The 13711-nt window shown below is 43.4% G+C and overlaps 1 protein-coding gene across 1 annotated transcript in view; it reads right to left on the reverse strand.

The window, feature by feature from the left end:
* HPSE (heparanase) overlaps positions 1 to 13711 on the reverse strand; it is a 48046-nt gene that overhangs the window by 17419 nt on the left and 16916 nt on the right. The window contains exons 2-3 of the mRNA XM_052642245.1: positions 10298 to 10443; positions 7649 to 7774 (exon numbers count right to left, since the gene is read on the reverse strand). Of these exons, the coding sequence (XP_052498205.1) occupies positions 7649 to 7774; positions 10298 to 10443 (272 nt within the window). The remainder of the gene's footprint in view (positions 1 to 7648; positions 7775 to 10297; positions 10444 to 13711) is intronic.

Genomic DNA, 13711 nt, shown 5'->3' on the forward strand with positions numbered 1-13711 from the left:
TCTCTTGTTGTGGAGCTCCGGCTGCAGAGAACTGACTCAGTTGTTGGTGCACGTGGACTTAGTTGCCCCGTGACATATGGAATCTTCCCAGACCAGGGATTGAATTCCGTGTCTCCCACCTTGGCAGGCAGATTCTTTATCATTAATCTACCAGGGAAGACTGCCAACAATTTTTGAGTGTCATCTTTAAATCAGTTAGTATCTGCAAAAATCTGGTGATCTTAATGTATATTTAGAGTTATCTATTAAACAGAAATTCACTCCTTTAGTTCATTTTCCTTTTTTAAAATTTCTATCTTTTCTGGCCATGTCCTCTGGGTTCCCTGACTAGGGATTGAACCTATACCCCTATATTGGGAGCTTGGACTCTTAACCATTGGACTACCAGGGAAGTCCCTCCGCTAGTTTAAAAAAAATCTGTATCTGGCAAATTTACCACCTTTCTCCCCAAAAGCGGTTTTGTCTTGGTTTTGTTTCTGAGTCTGGACTTCCCTGGTGGCTCAGAGGTTAAAGTGTCTGCCTGGAATGCAGGAGACCAGGGTTCGATCCCTGGGTCAGGGAGATCCCCTGGAGAAGGAAATGGCAACCCACTCTAGTACTCTTGCCTGGAGAATCCCATGGAGGGAGAAGCCTGGTGGGCTACAGTCCATGGGGTTGTAAAGAGTCGGACATGACTGAGTGACTTCACTTCACTTTCACTTCTGAGTCTTCAGGCTGAACTACTTGGGTTACCATAGCAGTGAAACCATAGATTTAATACTGCCCATAATAGCTGAGGAGCGGTAATGACACTAGCAAGCTATTTTCGGTGTTTTTGATATTTGCTCTGTCACCCGCTTCCACGAAACTACTGCCTATCATCAAGGACTTGCAGACATCGGGGGCTGAAAAGCTCTCTGAGTCTTGCAGCTTCTTCCTGGGCTCTTGGGGCTGCAGTGGAGGACAGTGTGGGCCTTCATGGCCTTATGGAGTCTTCCCCAAGTGTGGCAACGTCCATGAGCTTGTTAGATACTTACTCCTACAATGAGTTGGGGCCCATCCTCATTTTTCTATGAGGAAACTGACACCCAAAGAGATAAAGAGCTCTGCCCAATATCACAGAACTATCTGGGGACAGTGCCAGATTACTAGAGCCTGTTATAAAGGCCCTCTGACTGTCATTCATGGTCACAGCTGTATTTTACACATCTATAGCAAATCAAGCGGAGAACGTGTCCTCAATCAAGAATCATATATCTGGGTTTGGGCCTTACCCTCCCACTTAAAGACTGAGTCATCAGCAATGACCCTTCAACCTGCATGAGCCCCAGGTACTGATCTACAGACCTGGAACTAGTCCCGTCATCCATCTGCCTCACAGAACCAAGCTGAGATAGCACATGGGAAAACCCTTGGTAAACCACAGAAAACTCTTATAGATGTAAAGCCCTGTGATTGCCTAGAACCACAACAAAGCTTATAGCGTTTTCAAGAAACCTAGAATGTTTACATTTTCAAGTATTTATTCAGTTCATACCTTACTCTTCCTCTATCTCCTCTTTCCAAATACACTTTAAGTAGCTTCAAATTCTATAGCAGTAACTCCTCCTAGGATAAGGGCTGTATCTTACAGAGTTCAAATCCACTCTTGACCAATAAAACTGCAGGAGTTCTCTGGTGGTCCATTGGTGAAGAATCCGCCTGCCAATGCAGGAGACACAAGTTCAATCCCTGGTCAGGCAAGATCCCACATGCTGAGGAGCAACTAGGCCCATGTGCCGTAACTATTGAGTCTGCACTCTAGAGCCTGAGTCTAGACTTCCGAACCCCTACCTCACAAGTGCTGTAGCCCTCGTACCTAGAGACTGTGCTCCCCAACAGGAGAAACCTCTGCAATGAGAGGCCCTCGCACTGCAACTAGAGAAAGCCCTAGTAGAGCGCAAAGACGCAGTGCAGCCAAAGAATAATTAAATAAAAAACCCACCAAGTGGCGGGGTGGGTGTGGGAGGGTTGTGGGGGATGGGGTGAATTAAGAGACTGAAATTGACATATAGACACTGTTGATACTTTGTATAACATAGATAACTAACGAGAAAATATTGTGTAGCTCAGGGAACTGGATGCACTAAGGAGAAAATATTGTGTAGCTCAGGGAACTCGATGCAGTGCTCTATGGTGACCTAGATGGGAAGGAAATCCAAAAAAGAACGGGTATATGTATACACACAGCTGATTCACTTTGCTGTACAGTAGAAACTAACACATTGCAAAGCAACTACACTTCAATAAAAATTAATTTTAAAAATAAAATAAAACTCACCCAACCTATTCCCTCCTCAAAATAAAAATAAGAAAACTCATAGTTAATTATCCAATTCCCAGACATTATCCAGTCTCTTATCTCTCACTGTCTGAGAGGGTGGACACCTCCCCGGGACCAAGATAATCTAAATGAACTGTTAAACATAGGCACTGACTATTGTACCATTTCCATTTGTGTAAGTGTATCCAGCATCCAGTCTGGGAGTGGAACAATGCGGAAGGTGGAGAAGAAAGAGAGAAAAAAAATAGCTCGTTAAATATGATTATTTTAATAAAGGAATCCTCCTTTCTGCAGTCACACCCAAAATCACACCTGTAACACTGCTTCCTTTTCCTGCCCAGACAGATTTACAATGTGAATTTATATTCTCATGACAAATGTTATTGTCATCTTCTACTTAAGTAAAACACAGCATCCGATGTGGCCTGTAATTAGAAAACTTACCTAGAGCTTCTAGGACACCTGTTTCAAAGGGACAGGCCATTAACTAAGCAAAAAACAAAATAGACTTTTGCTACCTCTTCCATCACATGATACCACTCTCAGTTACTCAGAAATTACCAGCCTTGGCCATGGATACAGAACCAAGTGTAGCAACATCTATGAGCTTCTTAGATACTTATTCCTGCAATGAGTTGGTGCCCAGACCAAATGCAGTAAATTTCCTATCTGTATGTTTCTAAGACATGCAGATTAAAATAGAAATTTTCAACTCAGAAGTCAAAATCTTTCTAAACACAATTAACTATCTGTAGTATTTGTTATACACTGTAGCATTGCCAACAGGGTGGCTGGGATTATACTGACCCTGTGACACAGTTAGTGAAAGAAGGGCTTTCCCCTGGTGTAGAAACTAGGAAGGTCCAAGTTCCAGAGGCAGGGAAAAGATGTCGAAAACCTACCTATGGTTCTAAAAAGATCATGTGAGGCAGCAAACACTTTTAAAGAAAAATTTAAGGTAAATTGGAATATGTTTAAGATGACCAAGAAAACATGTGTGACTCTATATGCCTAATACTGTGGCATCTTCTCTAGCAGGCCTATATCAGATGATTTATTACAACTGAGATCTTACTGCGTGGGCCTCTTGGACTTGTGTCATTCTTTAATGGGATCTGAGAAGGCCCTGTTATGCCAAATTTTGTTCAACCATGGATCATATTATTTTTTTAAATCTTTTTTTAAAATATATTTTAATTTTTGACCACACCATGAGGCATGTGGGATCTTACTTTCCCAACCAGGGATCAAACCAATACTCCCTCCGTTGGAAGTACAGGATCTTAACTACTGGACTGCCAGGGAAGTCCCATAGGTCATATCAGTAAAAGATTAGAATATTTCCCCCACAGCCCTCTGCTTCAAAATGCAAAGAATAATTTAGAGGACTACATTTTCTATTAGCATATAACCTATTTTCTCATTTCTTACATGTTAATTTCCTCCTGTACCTTATATATTAAAAATATTTTTAAAAATTCATTGAATACACTGGAATTCAGATAGTTTATAGTAAAATCTTACAAAGAAATAATTTAATGTCAAAAATATACTCTTAGAAATGTTGACTACCCAATTTAACTTCAGTTCAGTTCAGTTCAGTTGCTCAGTTATGTCAAACTCTTTGTGAGCCCATGAACCACAGCATGCCAGGCCTCCCTGTCCATCACCAACTCCCAGAGTCCACCCAAACCCATGTCCATTGAGTCAGTGATGCCATCCAACCATCTCGTCCTCTGTTGTCCCCTTCTCCTTCTGCCCTCAATCTTTCCCAGCATCAGGGTCTTTTCCAATGAGTCAGCTCTTTGCATCAGGTGGCCAAAGTACTGGAGTTTCAGCTTCAACATCAGTCCTTCCAAAGAACACCCAGGGCTGGCCTCCTTTAGGATGGACTGGTTGGATCTCCTTGCAGTCCAAGGGACTCTCAAGAGTCTTCTCCAACACTACAGTTCAAAAGCATCAGTTCTTCAGCACTCAGCTTTCTTCACAGTTCAACTCTCACATCCATACATGACCACTGGAAAAACCATGGCCTTGACTAGACAGACCTTTGTTAGCAAAGTAATGTCTCTGCTTTTTAATATGCTGTCTAGGTTGGTCATAACTTTCCTTCGAAGGAGTAAGCGTCTTTTAATTTCATGGCTGTAATCACCATCTGCAGTGATTTTGGAGCCCAGAAAAATGAAGTCAGCCACTGTTTCCACTGTTTCCCCATCTATTTGCCATGAAGTGATGGGACTGGATGCCATGATCTTCGTTTTCTGAATGTTGAGTTTTAAGCCAACTTTTTCAGTCTCCTCTTTCACTTTCATCAAGAGGCTCTTTAGTTCTTCTTCACTTTCTGCCATAAGGGTGGTGTCATCTGCATATCTGAAGTTATTGATATTTCTCCCAGCAATCTTGATTCCAGCTTGTACTTCTTCCAGCCCAGCGTTTCTCATGATGTACTCTGCATATAAGTTAAATAAGCAGAGTGACAGTATACAACCTTGACGTACTCCTTTTCCTATTTGGAAGCAGTCTGTTGTTCCATGTCCAGTTCTAACTGTTGCTTCCTGACCTGCATGTAGGTTTCTCAAGAGGCAGGTCAGGTGGTCTGGTATTCCCATCTCTTTGAGAATTTTCCACAGTTTATTGTGATCCACACAGTCAAAGGTTTTGGCATAGTCAATAAAGCAGAAATAGATGTTTTTCTGGAACTCTCTTGCTTTTTTGATGATCCAGCAGATGTTGGCAATTTGATCTCTGGTTTCTCTGCCTTTTCTAAAACCAGCTTGAACATCTGGAAGTTCACGGTTCACGTATTGCTGAAACCTGGCTTGGAGAATTTTGAGCATTAGCCTGTGAGATGAGTCCAATTGTGTGGTAGTTTGAACATTCTTTGGCATTGCCTTTCTTGGGATTGGAATGAAAACTGACCTTTTCCAGTCCTGTGGCCACTGCTGAGTTTTCCAAATTTGCTGGCATATTGAGTGCAGCACTTTCACAGCATCATCTTTCAGGATTTGAAATAGCTCAACTAGAATTCCATCACCTCCACTAGCTTTGTTCATAGTGATACTTTCTAAGGCCCACTTCACTTCACATTCCAGGATGTCTGGCCCTAGGTGAGTGATCACACCATCATGATTATCTGGGTCATGAAGATATTTTTTGTATAGTTCTTCTGTGTATTCTTGCCACCTCTTAATATCTTCTGCTTCTGTTAGATCCCTACCATTTCTGTCCTTCACTGAGCCCATCTTTGCATGAAATTTTCCCTTGGTATCTCTAATTTTCTTGAAGAGATCTCTAGTCTTTCCCATTCTGTTGTTTTCCTCTATTTCTTTGCATTGATCGCTGAGGAAGGCTTTCTTTTCTCTCCTTGCTATTCTTTGGAACTCTGCATTCAAGTGAGTATATCTTTCCTTTTCTCCTTTGCTTTCTGCTTCTCTTCTTTTCACAGCTAAGGCCTCCTCAGACAGCCATTTTGCTTTTTTGCATTTCTTTTTCTTGGGGATGGTCTTGATTCCTGTCTCCTGTACAGTGTCACAAACCTCCATCCATAGTTCATCAGGTTCTCTGTCAATCAGATCTAGTCCCTTAAATCTATTTCTCACTTCCACTATATAGTCTTCAGGGATTTTATTTAGGTCATACCTGAATGGTCTAGTGGTTTTCTCCACTTTCTTCAATTTAAGTCTGAATTTGGCAATAAGGAGTTCATGATCTGAGCCACAGTCAGCTCCCGGTCTTGTTTTTGCTGACTGTATAGAGCTTCTCCATCTTTGGCTGCAAAGAATATAATCAATCTGATTTCGGTGTGGACTATCTGGTGATGCCCATGTGTAGAGTCTTCTCAAGATCATTTATTTTTCAGAAGTCAAAAGAAGACAGGTGTAGAGTATCTACACAGGACATTTTCTTAACTGAGATCTGGGGCAACATCATCCCTTAGTTGGGTATAAAGCATCAACTTTCAGGTTTCACAGTTAGATAAGGACTGCTTGTTTGTTTTAGAGACCTGCATAAGAACATCAGGTGGCAGAGTGGTAAAGAATCTGCCTGCCAGTGTAGGAGATGCCAGAGACATGTGTTTGATTCGTGGGTTGGGAAGATGCTCTGGTTTAGGAATGACAACCTGCTCCAGTATTCTTACCTGGAGAATTCCACAGATGGAGGAGCCTGGCAGGCTACAGTTCATGCGGTTGCAAAGAGTCAGACACAATCGAGCACACAGCACACCCACAGATACACGTGACAACATCATCCTGTTTAAACACTGGAAAACTTTTTCCACGAATGGAAATAAATTCCTGGTTAGCTGAGCTAGTCCTGTGTTTTCAAAGCCATGCAGGAAAGAAAATGAGAAAGCTGTCCTGCCAGTGATACACAGTTCATCACAGGGGCTGCTTCTGAGAGGGGAAACAGTATGGACAATGAGGTGTGAATGATTCCACATTTCACTCTTCACACTTTGGTATTTTACTTTTTCTCAAGAAATGTATTCATGTCTTCCTTGACTTCTTAATTCTTCAGAGCAGTTAATGTCATTATTAGCTTGTGAATGAATGATTCATTTTTAAAATTGTTATTGCTTTACCATGTTGTGTTAGTTTCTGCTGTACAGCAACGTGAATCAGCTATACGTATCCAGATACTCCCTCTTTGTTGAATTTCCTTCCCATTTAGGTCACTACAGAGCACTGAGTAGAGTTCCCTGAGCTATACAGTAGGTTCTCATTAGTTATCTACTTCAAAAAGCAATATGCGTGTGTGCATGCATGCTAAATTGCTTCAGTTGTGACCAAATCTTCGCGACCCTATGGTCTACAGCCTACCAGGATCCTCTGTCCGTGGGATTCTCCAGGCAAGAACACTGGAGTGGGTTGCCATGCTCTCCTCCAGGGAATCTTCCTGACCCAGGGATCGAACCTGAGTCTCTTATGTCTCCTGCAGTGGGAGACATGTTCTTTACCACTAACACCACCTGGGAAGCCTAGAAAAATGGTATAGATGATCTCATTTGCAAAGCAGAAATTGAGGTACAGATGTGGAGAACAAATGTATGGAGAGCAAGAGGGGAAAGCTGGGGCTGGGGAGGGATGAACTGAGAGATTGGGATTGATATATATACACTACCGATACTATGGATAAAATAGACTGAATGACTCCCTGGCTAGAAGGCAAAGTCAGGTAAAGAAAACAGAAACTTGAGGTTCAAGATTGTCCACTAACTCTTGCTAACATTTGAAGATTATGCAGCCTTCAATGACTGCTATAGGGCTTCTTAAATTTTAGTCCAAGTTCAAGCCATCCAAACATTTCGGGGGCTGGGACACCAGGAGGGTGCCTTTCATTTCTTACTTGAGTAGGTATTGTTTGTGAACTTTTTCTGATACTGTTCTCTGAGCAGCACTTGCTCCTGGAAGGGCCATTCCAACTGCAGCTTCTTCTCCACGTCAGAAGGGATGGATCCGGATTTGCAAATATCTGCAAATGAAATGAATAATTCAGAGAATCTACTTTTACAATGATAAGGTTGAAATCCCATACGCTTATTTACCTAGCTATATATGTGAACTAAAGCAGGATAGCTGAGTTTCTGGTTTTGGGGTCTAAGATCAGAGAAAGATGTATTCTGTTATATATGTCAAATTTGCTGCTTGACCAATCACCACAAAAAAAAAAAAAAAAAAAACAAACCAACAGCCAAAGGCATGTTTCCTAAGAAACACCGCACATATACTGGACACAGATACACTGCACATAACTTCAAGTTATTTGGCAATTCAGGAGGCTCCTCCGAAACTTGAAATTACTAGATAACCCCTCTGGAAGACAGAACATTGTTCAGTTCTCTTAAAGTTCACTTTCAAAATACATAGTAATTTGCTTTGCATGGATTATATCTGCTTTGTGGCAATCTCCTCTTGCCAAAATGGTAGGACAGGGAATGCTGACTTATATTCCTTCATATCTGGTATCATCAGAGCTCCCGAGACCACAGCGTGTATACTTGGACAAATCCACCCCATCCTGTCCGGCAGGACAGTACTTGTTATACTTCTTTATCATGAGGCAGCAGGGCTGCCAGGCTCGGGCTGCCAGGACTGGCTGGCCCCCCGTGACTTCCTTTCTTAGAAGCTTCACATTCTGGCTTCCTGACAGCGGGTGCCTCATTCATCCTGTGTTCATAAAAAGGATGTTTCAGAAAGTGTTGGTCGCTCAGTCAGGTCTGACACTGTGACCCCATGGACTGTAGCCCATCAGGCTCCTCGATCCAAGGAATTCTCCAGGCAAGAATACTGGAGTGGGTTGTTCAGTCGCTAAGTCGTGTCCAACTCTTAGAGACTCCATGGACTGCAGCATGCCAGGCTTCCCTATCCTTCACCATCTCCCGGAGCTTGCTCAAACTCATGTCCATTGAGTCAGTGATGCCATCCAACCATTTTGCCCTCTGTTGTCCCCTCCTCCTCCTCCCTTAAATCTTTATGCCTACCATAGTTTGGCCTCAGGCTGAACTATAGGGAAGGAACAGAGCCCCACCCATTGGCAGAAAATTGGATTCAAGATTTACTGAGCATGGCCCTGGCCATCAGATCAAGACCCAGTTTTCCCCACAGTCAGTCCTTCCCATCAAGAAGTTTCCACAAGACTCTTATCCTCATCCATCAGAGGGCAGACAGAATGAAAACTACTGGAGTGGATAGCCATTCCCTTTTCCAGGAGATCTTCTTGACCCAGGGATCAAACCTGGGTCTCCTGCACTGCAGGCAGATTCTTTACAGTCTGAGCCACCAGGGAAGCCCCTCATAAAGGGTGTTTCAGAAGCACTTGGATAATCCCAGTGATCCTCTCTCCCCACCAGGATGAAGAAAGCTGATGAATGAAGGACAGTCTCCTATGTAAACTTATGAGAACTTCAAAACGCATATGACTGACTGGGGAGAAAGGGCCAGGTCTAAACATATTCCAGTGTGTTATTCCAGGAAAACCCTCCTGGCTTTTGTTCATTTTTTCTAATTACTATTTTATCAACTTTGGCCCAGTTACTGATTAACTGTTCTAAACACTTCCTAAGCACAAAAAAATGTAATATATAAAATAGCAAAATATTGTTCATTAATATATATATAATACATTGTTGTCATTCAGATGTCATTCAATAATTGTTAAGATACTAATTTAACTTCCATTTGATGTCTGTATAGCAGTTATGAAAGACAAGGGCAAATCCTCGTGGTGCCTTAGCGTGTTTCTCAGATGAAGCCCACAGACTCCTAATATTTAGAATCACAAGGAGGATCTGGCTCAACTTGTAATCTAAGGTTGGCGCCCAGGAATTCAAATATTCAAACTCCCCCTGGGTGACTGTGTATAGTCAGTAAAGTCTGAGAACCACTGCCCAACAAATCAAGCCTTAAAATCCATTCTTAGACGCAGAGCATATCTCCACATCCCCTTATTACACCTTCCATCCACATTTTCTGGAATACATGAGCTTCAATCAGTGCTGTCTCTTCAGCAGGGAATACTCTCTGTTTTGGTGCATTTCTCCCCACAGGTTCCTCTAGGCAGCTCTGCCTTTAGCTACAATCTTTGTTCTGTTTACAGCACAATTAACTCTCTTAAGGGCTTCCCTGGTGGCTCAGATGGTAAAGAATTCTCCTGCAATGCTGCAGACCTGGGTTCGATCCCTGGGTTGGGACGATCCCCTGGAGGGCTGCAGTCAATAGAATCACAAAGAGTCCAACAAGACTGAGCGAGTGACACTAACTCTCTTACAGCCGTGTCCAGCACCTTCCCAGTGCCCCCCATGTCTCACATTCCTGAGAACATCAAGAGGAGGAAACCTGCCCACTGCTTCTTCCTTTTGTGTAGGCATCCCCACAGTTCCACTGGGAGCCCTTCATCTCTTATCAATTGGTGATATGACAAACCACTCTTCTCTGAGAATGCTCGTGACCGACTCAAGCGAACTCAAATAAATGGGTAATCTTTAAAAAATTTCACCCTGGTTGACTTGAGATAGCCAGTAACTTCTCTCTTCAAATGCTGGTTCCTTCTTGGGGTCAAAAATGAGAAAGTCTGCCTTGGTGCCACCAAATCTTAGGTATGCAGGAGACAAACCTCTGGCCAAGGTACGAAGCTTTGAAGAACTGTTATGAAGACAAGCAAGAAATTAAAATTATTTTTTTCCCCAAGACAATTACGTCTACACATTGACTCCCCTCTCTCGGTGGACCCATTTTCTAACATCTAGCTGTAAGGGCATTGGAGAAAGAAGTCATAGCACTCTATCGGGGACATCGTCTCAATTGGAATCTTCCTAATTGCAAGGCTGCTCTTATAAGCATCTGAAGGCAACTGGGAGTGCTGACTCAGCCAAGAGCTTATATTTCAACCTGACTAGCAGGATAGTGTTTAGTGCTTTCAGAGAATTCATAATCTTCTGTGACTGATGGAGGAAAAGACATAAGAGAGTGGAAACTACAGGAAAGATGACTCTGTTTCTTTGAAAAATATATTGTCTTCAAAAATTTCTGTTCCCAGAGAAGTTCATAAATGACTTACGAGTGCTTTTCCTCTCCCTCACCAACCTCCACCTCCACCCCAAGGAAAACTATCCTTTTCAATATAAGTCAAATGACTTAGAATAGTGTAAGATTCTAATTCCTACCCACCAAGGACACTTCCAATTCAAGCAATTCTAAATGCATAAGTCATCAAGCCAAAAATGTTCCTGTTAGGTGCTCAGAATAGTACAGAATGTTATAGAACCGAATTCAAATGATTTATAATACATTCTCTCAGAAAGATGAAGATGTCATGAATCCTTAGTGAACAAAACTAAGAAAACAGAAGACACAGGTAACAGGAACAAGCTGCCATGTATTTCTGAAGCCTCGCATATGGGATCCTGGCCACCATGCTCTCTGGATAGCTCTTAAAATACACGGGACTGACTCTGTGTGTTCTCAAAATGGCCCAGTTAATTAGTTTGCATGTGGGTTTGTTTCAAATTGGAAAATCATGCCAGAGAACTATCTAATTGCCAATATTTCTTGACATCCTGTTCCCCCTTCCTACAGTTTAGTTTCATTTGGGTTCATAGCAAAGCGGAAATGACTTTCTTCTGAATCCTTACTTGGTGCGAGCTAACATTCCCATTTGTTTTCAAGAGGTTCTGAGGATTTCCTGGCAGATGCCACCGTTCCCTGAGTTCTCTCGTGCTGTCAGGGATTTCAATCAATTCCTCATTGGTAACATCCTTGAATGAATTTCACTCTGCGCTTCATCTCCTTGTGCCAGGACCCACCGTAGGTTCAGGGACCCTTGAAAATACTTCAAGTTCTTTTAAGATGCTCAAGGTGTGGCTTGAACCTAGGATACTGGGGGCAGGGAGGTGCTGGGAGAGGATAGACTGGCAGGGCAGGCAGGTCCATATCATGGATGGCTGGTGAGCTGCCATGCCCTGGAAGGAGATCTGGTTTATAAGATGGCAGCCATGGGAGGATTTAAAGCAATGGAGTGGCTGCACCAGACTTTTGTTTTAGAAAAGAATCCCAGGCTGCCATGTAAATCACTGAATAGAAGGACCAAGACTGTGGTTGTGTTAATATTGAAAGAAAGTGACGGGCTGAGGTCAGGTAACAAAAGTAGGGATGAAGCAAGGTGGATAAATTCAAGACACGAGTGGAGATAGAAATACTAGTGTGCATGCATGCTCAGTCATGTCTGACTCTGTGACCCCACAGACTGTAGTCCACCAGGCTCCTCTGCCCACAGAATTTTCCCAGCAAGAATACTGGAGTGGGTTGCCATTTCCTCCTCTGGGGGATCTTCCTCACCCAGGAATTGAAACTGCACCTCATGCATTGGCAGGCAGATTCTTTACCACTGAGCTACCTGGGAAACCCAGAAATACTAGCTTGAGTATTTAATGGAATGTTGGAGAAGCCAAGATTACTCCTGGGAAGCATCTTGGAAGATGGAAATATCATTTGATGAGATGAAAAATAAATAGGCATTAGACTGGAGGCAGGGATGAAGGCAGGCATGGGGCTCAGTGTTGCAAGATACCAGTGGGGCACCAATAACCATTTCCATCAGGCCCCTGGCCATGTGTGTCTGGAGCTCAGAAAAGACACGTAAAGGGGAGGTGAGTCCTCAGTCCAAAAGTCAGTGAATGCTTAGTGTGAATCACTAGTGTGGTTACCCTTTTGTTGCTGTTCACTCAGTCATGTCTGACTCTTTGCAACGTCATGGATTGCAGCATACCAGGCTTCCTTGTCCTTCACTATCTCTTGGAGTTTGTTCAGACTCAGGTCTGTTGAGTCAGTGATGCCATCCAACTGACTCAACGGACCTCTGTAGTCCCCTTCTCCTCCTGCCTTGAATCTTTCCCAGCATCAGGGTCTTTTCCAGTGAGTCAGCTGTTTGCATCAGGTGGCCAAAGTCTTGGAGCTTCAGCTTCAGCATCAGTCCTTCCAAGGAATATTCAGGACTGATTTCCTTTAGGATTGACTGGTCGGATCTCCTTGCTGTCCAAGGGACTCTCAAGAGTCTTCCCCAGCACCAAAAGCATCAATTCTCCAGTGCTCATCTTTGGTGCTTTGACTAATATGGTTCCACTAATGTGAACCACTGGTGTGAACTAGTGAACCCCTAGCCCGCGGGTAGAGTTGCCCCCCTAAACCTGATACAAGGAACTTCTGCAGAGTCACTTCGGGCTGGCCCTGCCCCACTGCTTTTTGGCCAGGCACTGATACTGGTCCTAGATTTTGATTTTGGTTGTGTGTGGTGACAGAGGAAGTTCTTTTAGATTTGTGGGGCTGATGTCTGTAAGCAATCGAGATGGGAGAACAATTGAAATGGTGCTCTCTGGGAAATGAAGGGAACACGAATGCAGGCAGGAGCTGTGGGATCTCAAGGCAGGCGTCTGTGTACCGCCTGCCTCTGAAGTCGGAGCACCACAGCCTGGTTCCCGGAGGTGGTGGCTGTACCCCCTCAGGTCACTCTCAACCACAATACTCTGCCTTTGTTTTCTTCTGAGCATCCAGCAGTCTCTGAAATTAGCTTTCTATTGCATTTGCTTGGTTTACTATCTATCCCCACCCCCATCTCGAGCTAAGCTCTGTGAAAAGGAAGGACTCTGTCCGGATCATCAGAATCGCCTCAGCGCCCAGATGAGAACCTAGACAAGTACCTGGCACACAGCCGGTGCTTAATAAAGGTTCGTATTCTTGCCTGGGGAATCCCATGGACTGAGGAGCCTGGTGGGCTACAGTCCATAGGGTTGCAATGAGTCGGACACAACTGAAGCAACTCAGCAAGCACGCCCAAGTGCATGAACAATCTAGTCCAACCTGACAACAGGGCATGAGGGGTCAGACATAGACCGTTTCCTGAACAAAATTAAAACCC

The sequence above is a fragment of the Budorcas taxicolor genome, chromosome 6 (genome assembly GCF_023091745.1).
Source record: "Budorcas taxicolor isolate Tak-1 chromosome 6, Takin1.1, whole genome shotgun sequence".
Classification (NCBI taxonomy): Eukaryota; Metazoa; Chordata; class Mammalia; order Artiodactyla; family Bovidae; genus Budorcas; species Budorcas taxicolor.